At 44.9% G+C, this 9,626-nt stretch overlaps 1 protein-coding gene across 1 annotated transcript in view; it reads right to left on the bottom strand.

The window, feature by feature from the left end:
• Window positions 1-1,422: 1,422 nt before the first annotated feature.
• LOC119270653 (general transcription factor IIE subunit 1-like) overlaps window positions 1,423-9,626 on the bottom strand; it is a 10,158-nt gene continuing 1,954 nt past the window's right edge. The window contains exons 3-10 of the mRNA XM_037552685.1: window positions 9,057-9,177; window positions 5,614-5,739; window positions 4,971-5,080; window positions 4,714-4,897; window positions 3,710-3,904; window positions 3,008-3,229; window positions 2,715-2,907; window positions 1,423-1,745 (exon numbers count right to left, since the gene is read on the bottom strand). Of these exons, the coding sequence (XP_037408582.1) occupies window positions 1,645-1,745; window positions 2,715-2,907; window positions 3,008-3,229; window positions 3,710-3,904; window positions 4,714-4,897; window positions 4,971-5,080; window positions 5,614-5,739; window positions 9,057-9,177 (1,252 nt within the window). The 3' untranslated portion in view covers window positions 1,423-1,644. The remainder of the gene's footprint in view (window positions 1,746-2,714; window positions 2,908-3,007; window positions 3,230-3,709; window positions 3,905-4,713; window positions 4,898-4,970; window positions 5,081-5,613; window positions 5,740-9,056; window positions 9,178-9,626) is intronic.

The following is a 9,626-nucleotide window of genomic DNA, read 5'->3' as shown; positions in this document are numbered from 1 at the left end:
CTCCCCCAAATTCAAAAGCCAGATGACTGACATGTAGCTATTGTGAACAATTAATAATGTACTAGTTGATTTGTTGTTGATCTCACAATGCGAGTTGTTTAAATCTTTGCGAAAACAATTTGTGGTTTGGAAAGAGAACAAACAAACCGTTGGTGCTCCTTTGAACAACGAGAGTCTCATCTTCTGTTTAAACGTTCTTTTAACCACAACGACGAACATGGGTTGCATCGGGGACAAACAGATCACTAACGGAATTTTCATCTTTGCCGAGCCTAAAACGCTCGGCAATGTGTGCTGAGTTGCACACTTGGCAAACACGACTCGACTGGTATCTTTCTTTTTTTTGCATTCCGACTCGACTGGTATCTAGCCGGCAAAGTTAACTTTGTTGGGTTCTTTTTCACAAATACTTAGAAAACATGTACGAAAGTCATTACCAAGACTCATACAAAGGGAACTAAACAATTACTCCCTCCGTTCCTAAATATAGGGTGTATAGTTTTTGGCACAAAAATTAAAGAACGCACGTGGAGTGAAAATTTCACAAGTTTTGGACGAGATTACACCTGACTAATTGACATGAGAAAATAGAGGAGTTTGCCTAATATAAGTAAATGTAATGAAATCCCTAAAAAAATTATTCAAACAAGTGGTGCAATGCAAGACACCTTATATTTCAAACTTTTTCTAAAAAATCTATACACCTTATATCAAGGAACGGAGGGAGTATTTTTTTTATTTTGAGGAAAGGGAACTCAACAAACTAATACAGTAGCGTGTATGGAACGTCATATTAACAGCAATACCACGTGGTAATGCCTCGTTGCCAAGTTCCTTTCCACGAGCACTCGACAATGTCCTTGTGAACAATAGTGTGTCACGTGACACGGAAAAAAATTATATGAGACCAGGTCTCACGGTTAGCAGGTGAGACCCGCCCTAATGAATAACATGTCTCATTCACAAATCACAAAGCATCTAATCTCTTCTCCAACCTGGTCTCATAGAATTCTTTTCCACGTGACACTACATACATTTTGTGGAGTTCCCCACGGCACACACTCAACAAGGCTTTGCTAAGAAAACAAACAAACCGTTGGTGCTCATTCAAATGACCAGAGTCTAATCTTCTGTTTAAAACTTTATCAAAAATACGATCACGAACGTGGGTTGCTTCGGAGACAAACAGATCACTATTGGAACCTCCATCTTTGCCGAGCGAAAAAAACAAAACAATGCACACTGCTATGGAGCTTGTCGCTTCGGATGCCACGCCTCATAGAATCATTATTAGTCAACTGAATTCCACCGGCCATGAGTTGTTCTTTCATTACACAGGATACGTTCTCCATGGCCAACAAACAGGTTGTGGTAACTAATTAGGGACCAAGACAGGATACAAAAGCTAAGACTGAAGAGGGCTAAAAGGGTAAAACTTCTTTCAAATTCTTTTGAATTTCTTAACGTCACATGGATGTCAATATCATACTTCACATTATAGTAACTTTTCACAAATCTGGGAGAAAAATGTTATTTGCAGCCAAGCCTTGATATGCATACATCTGGAAATATTATTATATCATTTAACATCCCACTTTGAACTGACTTCACGAATTCAAGACGGAGCAACTTGTCGCCGTACTTTTAACCTTCTTCCCAGTCAATCTCATCTTCCTCGTCGTCGCCAGATTCTGGGGCCTCGGCATTCAAATCCACAAACTTATATGGCTCCTCCGATGTATTCCCTGCATCAGTTTAAACCAACTAGTTTACACATAATCTACAAGATTCGACAAATGTATCCAACATACAAACCTTCAATTCAAATGTCAACACTGCCTACATGGAAATTCATGCGCATACGGAAAATCCCCAACAGGTAAAGAAAATCACATTTACGTTTATGACAAAGATAAGAAAATACCATTTCTTTTCTCTTGAAGCACAGGGCCATTAGCTTCATGGTTACTATAAAACATTCTACAAGAATTTCAACAGTCCAAGCATAAGGAATGCTCCCTCCATCCCAAAATGTAACGAGTATTTCGATTCGTTAAGACAAGGGACTAACAATAACTCCAACAATATGTGGTTTATGTGACACAAAATCAGAATCATAAGTTTTTTTTAATACGAATCTAGTGATATAACTTCATGTCACACAAGCCACATAAAAGTGGACTAAATTTTAGTCAGTCTTGATGAATCAAAATAAGCCTTACATTTTGGAACAGAGTAGTGACAGTTAATTCTTAATTCTCAGGACCAACTTGGCCATACAAACCGACTCACAATATGAGCAAATAACTGGACAGCCTCTATCGGAATGTTCGGTTGTCACCTTAAGATGTCACAATAACCATGTTCACACTACGATAACTTGGAGACTGTCAAATTCAGTTAAAGGTTGATTCATCAACTAATGAAAACTTTCATGCAGTAATTAACAAATCTATTATATACCAATATAAAAAGTACCAAGTCAGGTGTGGTACTTTCTATCCCAACCACCCAACAACACTTATTCCCCTCATCACTCTCATACTAGTTACACAATTAGTCACCTTCATAACCAACTTCCTAATTTTGCCTTCCATTTTCATCCTTTCGTAGGAATGCTATCACTCCCTAGACGACTTCCTAGTTTGCTATCACTACTACAAGCATATATGTATCCTAAATTATATGACTGAAAACTAAAAGGGATAAGATACCTGCAGGTTGCTCCTCTTCCCATTCAACACCCTCATCCTCACCATTCTCATCCTCACGTTTGGCTTTCATGCCCACCTGCCGCTCAGAATGAATTTCAGAAGAAAATGCCTGGCCTTCCTGCTGCAGTCTCTTTGCATCTTCCTCCTCCTGTCTTTTCTTGAGGGCCTCATAATATGCCTTAAGGTATTCATCCTACACAGTTAAAAAAAAATAGGAACACAGTTAGAAGATGTTAACATAAAACCACTTTTACAGTAAATGCATTCTATGCTATATTCAATTCTAATCTGACCTGTAAACTCTTCTCATCTTCTTTTGAGTCCTGTTTTTTCTCATCTTTGACTTCTGATTTTTCATCTCCTTTTGATGTGTTACTGGACTCTCCTCTTTGTTCTTTTGTAAGATTCATCCCTTCTCTGACCATCCATGGAGGTAAGACTTTCAATGCTGAACCATCTCTGCCAGATTCATCACCTTCTGCTTTTACACCCGAACCAGCCAACTCAACATCAACCTGAAAATCCAAATAACGCGATTGATCAAGTAAAATATGGTAGAAAGAAAATAGGACCAGCTATCAGTTATACAAGCTAGGGGGTGCATGTCACAGTATATTAAACATAGATACTAAAGGACATGTCTCAGACTCATCATAAAATGATTGAACAAAATATAGTTAATGAGATACCGTATAATGCAAAGTGTAGACTTTCATGTAGATGAGTAGGATAAACCAGTGAATAATAAAACGTGCACCTAGGAGCGCTTGGCGACAACAGAACACCAAGCACTTAATCATTCTAGGTGTGTGCTTATGTGTGCCTAGGCCTAATGCACAGCTAACGCCTATCGTTTTTTTTTCTTGGGATAAACATTTATGTTTCAAGAGTCTGAATGGCCATGAAAAGGATATAAAATATTATATCATTATGAGCATACATATGCGTATTACTTGACTACAAAATCCTACTACTCAAATCAATGACACTCTTACCTTTGTATCTCCAAGATAAGGCATCGGTGTGCCATTGTACTGCCCTTGTGCATTCCTAGCTGCCTCAGCTGCAGCAGAATCACCATGCGCGAAAGCACCGAGATTTAGTCTTTCCCATGATTGTAGACTCCCAAACTCAGGAGCAGGCAGATCCTTCACCCTCTTAAGTTGTGCTTGCAATGGCTTCAATTGCTCCTGTATTGGTACAAATATAAATAAGCAAAGTGATATATAAAATCAGTCTCCATCAAATCATCAAGATTCTAAGACACATAAATTTGCAAATGAGAAGAGAGGAGAATTATTTACACATTAGTCTATAAAATAAGCACATACAGAGTGTGTACTTCCAAAAGGTCACATATACAATGAGATTAAATCTTTTTCATCCAAGTAGTTATTATTTCTTCAGTAAACTGCAACTTCAAGAGATGGATTAAATTTTACACTGAGCTTTAACCAGACACTCTAAACAGATTTATTGAACAAGTCATACCAAAAACTAACAAAGCAATAGTGCTTAGATACAGCTTAGATATATGTTTTGATGCACTGTTAATGCTGAAACTAAAAAACTGTCAAACTAGGTGACAACCATCACCAGGGTGGACAAATCTTCCAATTATGTGGTGAAAAGAACTTGAGATCCCGATTTGGGGTGAGGAGTGAGTTCTTGTTTTTCAAGATGAGGAATGAATCCAATAGGTTTCTCGGGTCCCCAAACTAAAGCCCTTTGTGAGGGTTTGGGTTGTAACTGACCCAGCCCGTGTATAACCTACATATACGGGACAGAGCAGGTCTGGCTAGGATGCCACTAGAACCACCTTTGGACCCCTGTTCCACAGTTTGCGGAAGTTCGGATATGTACATGCCCAGTTTACTAGTTCATGAACCTATGTGCATCCACCTAGTGAGTTTATGAACCAGTGATATAATTTACTCTTTGCACTATAGTACCTAAATAAAATTTTAAGCGACCGAAATTATAAGAAGTTTGTGCTCACATCAATTCTTTGCTGCATATCATTCAGTTTCTCACGCCGACGCTTCCGTGCATTATCATCACCATCTCCCATTTCCTCAGAAGAAAGCTTGTCACTCTCTGCAAGTAGTTCGCCGTTGCAATTTTCACAATGGAAATACTCGTCCGTGTAGCTTATAAGTTGCAACGCATCGAAGGCCGAGTACCTGAGAAGACAGTTGAGCACAAACACTCCAACATTCTTTCTAAAACAAAATAAATTACAAGTCAAGCTAATACCTCTTTTTACAGTTAGGACATATATAGTGTTGAACTGTATTTCTGCTGTCCAATTCATCCTTCAACGTTTTTTTCATGCGGTGTATCCGGTACCGTACAACATCACAGATCTGTGTTTGAGATGATGCATCTTGTCAACCATAGTTTACATAAGATAGTAGAAGAAAAACTAAATGGGAGGAAAATGTATTTATTATTGTATGGTTCTCAGCCGGAGTCGGCTAAGGGAACTAAAAATAAATTAACACCCAAATTGCATTGATTGAACCCTGTCTTGCAGGGCGCCCTGACGCCTAAGCGTCGCCTAGGCGACGCCTTACGGACACCTTAAAAACAATGCTAATGGTGTCTACTCCAAGTATACAATTAGGCCAGACATTTTGAATCTGGAATAGAAATACTAGAATTCTGCTTCTTTGCAAGTCGAGGGTAATCATAATTGTCGTTTGAAAAAGACAAACAAAAATGAAGTGTCACTTTTGTTTGCTCAACAATCCACACGAAACATCCATTGAAGTGGTGCAATCACAGATTATTTCAAAATTATAAAGCCAATATAGAAGTATTTTTTTATGGAATACAAGACAGTCTATCATTTAAAGACACAATAACATAAAACTACCACGAGTTTAGGATAACTAACCTGTGCATAGTCCAAGCAACAGTAGGAATGTGTGTGCAGCTTTACTTTTTCCTCTCCCTCCTTCGTGGGTTGACCATCACCTGCAGCTGCTGCTGCAGCACTATATATTTTTGCACCTTTTGCTGACTGTACCAAAAGGGAAAAGACACAGTTAGAACTTAGAACGCAAAGAACCATTTAGATTCAATAAATCAATTCCTTGGATAACGCAACAGACACCAGATGTTAAAATGATATGATCATGAGCTCCACATATTTCCAGGAACCAAAAGCACATGACTAAAACAGCAAGTCTCTAGAAAAACATAGACAGGTACTATAAATTATCATTTGCATGGAATACTTGCATGATCATTATTTCATATGCAATGTCGCAAGTGTACTTTTCCCTGTCGCTACTTATTTTATTTAAAAAAACATATGAAGTTCTTCCAAATATAAAGTACTGCATGAATAAACTGTATGACTCTGGTGCACCTGGTAGAATCAAGTACTCTACCAGGTCTAGGCCGTAGGTGGTAAGGGAAGGATGGAGGAGGGCGTGGCGAGGAACGGGCGCGCCGGCGGCAGGGCGCCGTCGCGAGCTAGGAGAAGGGCGGCGGCGGTTAGGGCTGTTGGCGGCTAGGGTTTCCGGCTCCTCAGGGAGCCGGGCAATAGGAGATAATATTCTTCTTATTGCTTGATCTCAAACGATGTCTTACACGAGTATTTATAACTTTAGCCTAAGATAACTTGCCTAAGATAACTTGTGGGCCAAGCCCCCTAACTACTGCCCGGTGGGCCTCTTAACTTGTGGGCCAAGCCCCCTAACTACTGCCCGGTGGGCCTCTTCCGGATATAAACTAAGCCGGCCATAACACTTCTCCCCGCCTGCACAAACAGCTCGTCCTCGAGCTGTAGGGTGGGGAAGCGCTTGCTGAACTCCTCGAGGTAATCAACCAGCGTCAAACACCTTCTCGACATCTGGGACGGCCAGGTCGGCGGCGATGGCGTCCTCCGGAATGTAGTCTGCAACCTCCAGGTAGAAGAGTCGCGGGCAGGCGTGGCCGGGCTTGTAGGGTTCGTCGCAGTTGAAGCACAACCCTTGGCGGCGACGCTAGAGTATCTCGGCTGAGGTGAGCCGGCGGAACGGGCGCGCCACGGTCGCGGCGAGAGGTGCCTCGGTCGCGGCGAGTGGTGCCGCGGAAGCCTGCGCAGGCCGACCCGGTGCGGAATCCGGCGAAGGTAGTGAGCCAGCGGCCCAGAACGGCGAGTCCTGCTGAATGGCCACCGCGCGGCACTCGAACGCGCGGGCGTAGTACATGGCCGTCTGGAGATCGGGGGGATCTCGGAGCTCGACGACCACGCGAATATGGTCCGGCAGACCGCCCACAAAGAGCTCGGCGCGCTGGGTCGCGGAGACGCCCGGCGCATGGCACGCCAGGGCCTGGAAGCGGTCGGCGTAGTCCTGCACCGTAGATGTGAAAGGTAGACGGCCGAGGGCCGCCAGTCGGCTCCCACGGATAGGAGGCCCAAAGCGGAGACAAAGCTCCTGGAAGCGCTCCCATGGTGGCATGCCGCCCTCGTCCTGCTCGAGAGCGTAGTACCAAGTTTGTGCTGCGCCTCGAAGATGACAGGAAGCGAGCCAGGTACGATCCAAAGCGAGCGTCCGTTGCCCTCGAAAGAACTGCTCGCACTGGTTGAGCCAGTTGAGGGGGTCCTCCGTGCCCTCGTAGGTGGCAAAGTCCAGCTTGGCGAAGCGAGGGGGTGGCGGCCCGCCGTGCCCGGGGGCGGCCGCAGTCGCCGGCAGCGCGTATGCCGGTTCGGAAAGCGTCGGGGCGTAGTTCGCTGAGCTGGAGGGGTGATCGAATCGTAGGGAGGGCGTCGGGTGTTCCGACGCCGTGGAGTATACCGGGCCCAGAGACGAGCCGGTCGCCCACGCGGGGATCGGCGATGGTGACGGTGGAAACTGCACCTGGTGCAGGGGCCGACCCGTGGCCCGAGACGCGGGTGGTGGTGCTGACGATGGCAGTGGCGCCGGGTGGAGCTGCTGCACCGGCGCCTGCGTCGGGGGGGGGGCGGCGGTGGCGCCGGAAGAAACTGCTGGGTCGGGTCCCCCAGCGGCGCGGTGGAGGCCGGCCACGCTGGCCAAGGCTGTCCCGCCGCCGAGTAGTGCGGCAGCAGCGGCGGCGGCTGGGGCGCCCCTCCGAAGGGCGCCTGGAGGGCCGGGGCGGCCCACTGTAGCGGCGGCGGTCCGTAGGCGGTGGTGACGGCGCTCGGTGGCGGGGGCTGGTTCCCGGCGAGGTAGAGGGTAATGCCCCTGACCGCCTGGACAAGCTCCCGCAGGGTGCCCAACACCTCCTCCGGCGAGAGGAGCGGGGGCGGATCCCCTGTAGTGGTGATGGCCGTTGGCGCGGAGGGGGCGGTGGTCCCGGACGCGATCTCTGTCATCGCCGTGGAAGTGGCCGGCGGCAGCGAGAGCGGGACGGAGGTGGATGGTAACGGCGGCGGTGATGGAGGGAGTGACATGATCGGCCTGGTGTCTCTGGATACCAAATTGGTAGAATCAAGTACTCTACCAGGTCTAGGCCGTAGGTGGTAAGGGAAGGATGGAGGAGGGCGTGGCGAGGAACAGGCGCGCCGACGGCAGGGCGCCGTCGCGAGCTAGGAGAAGGGCGGCGGCGGTTAGGGCTGTTGGCGGCTAGGGTTTCCGGCTCCTCAGGGAGCCGGGCAATAGGAGATAATATTCTTCTTATTGCTTGATCTCAAACGATGTCTTACACGAGTATTTATAACTTTAGCCTAAGATAACTTGCCTAAGATAACTTGTGGGCCAAGCCCCCTAACTACTGCCCGGTGGGCCTCTTAACTTGTGGGCCAAGCCCCCTAACTACTGCCCGGTGGGCCTCTTCCGGATATAAACTAAGCCGGCCATAACAGCACCTCCCTCCAGTGTAACCAAATATGATAGAGGTTAATTTTCAGCAAGAAACACAAAATGTAAGTGTATCAAAATAGTGTAGCTTCAAACAAGTTGATGCTCCCATGACTTGTACCTTTCAACATTCAGTATTCAATACTAACCTCTTACAGAAGACATCAGTACAATAAAGCAATACCACAATAAGGAAACATAAGGTGCAAAACAGGTGCTACTTAAATTAGTCTAGATGTTTAAACATATTTGGCACATTTCATGCACATCTCAACATCACTGCAGAGAAGTTTAGCAGGAGAAAAATTCTCACACCTCACTAATTGTTAAACTGAGAGCTAAAGCGACTCATTTTCTGGCCACTGATGAATGGTTCCATTTACAGCTTAAAAACATTTGAGTAAACAACTAAACAAACAAGAATATGTTGTGATCAGGTGACAGAGATATGAAGTAAATGAGGCTACCTTACAAAAAATCAAAATGACAAGAAAGTAGATTACAAGAACAAGATCAATACAATACTAACCTCCTTTCTGTGATCCCTTGTCACTAGCTTCTCTTCTTCAAAGAATCGGAGGACACGGCGAAGTTGTTTTGAGTGGAGCTTTAATGATTTAGCCAAGTCTTCCTCCCGGACCCACTGGCGTCTAAAGGTGAAGGTACAAAAAAAATATAGTGCAACTTAGCCAACAAGCTAATAGTTGTAGACCAAAGAAAATAAATATTTGAAAGGACAAATGCGGTATGGCAGATGGGGTACATGATATAGGCTATTTATAATGCAAATGCACTTTTGGGTTTACTGATGGTTGATTTGTATGTCTGACAAACAATGGGCAAAGAAGGCCTCCAAAATTTTCAGTCCCAAAGTGAGTGGCAAATTTCCAGTTCTTGAGTAACAACTACCGTCATAACCTCTGGTCGCCATTAATCACTGAATGACACGATATGAGAATAGCAAAAGCAAAAGATTGTACAAATATCAGAGCCTCAGATTTTGATAAAACGGCTATGACATATCAGTAACCATCTTAGGGTTGGTTATCGACCCACCTCTGTAAATTACTTTTGGATTCATATGAACTAAGACCTCACA

The sequence above is a fragment of the Triticum dicoccoides genome, chromosome 3A (genome assembly GCF_002162155.2).
Source record: "Triticum dicoccoides isolate Atlit2015 ecotype Zavitan chromosome 3A, WEW_v2.0, whole genome shotgun sequence".
NCBI classification, from domain to species: Eukaryota; Viridiplantae; Streptophyta; class Magnoliopsida; order Poales; family Poaceae; genus Triticum; species Triticum dicoccoides.
The sequence above is the reverse complement of the archived record's forward strand: the minus strand, read 5'-3'. Positions and strand labels throughout refer to the sequence as shown.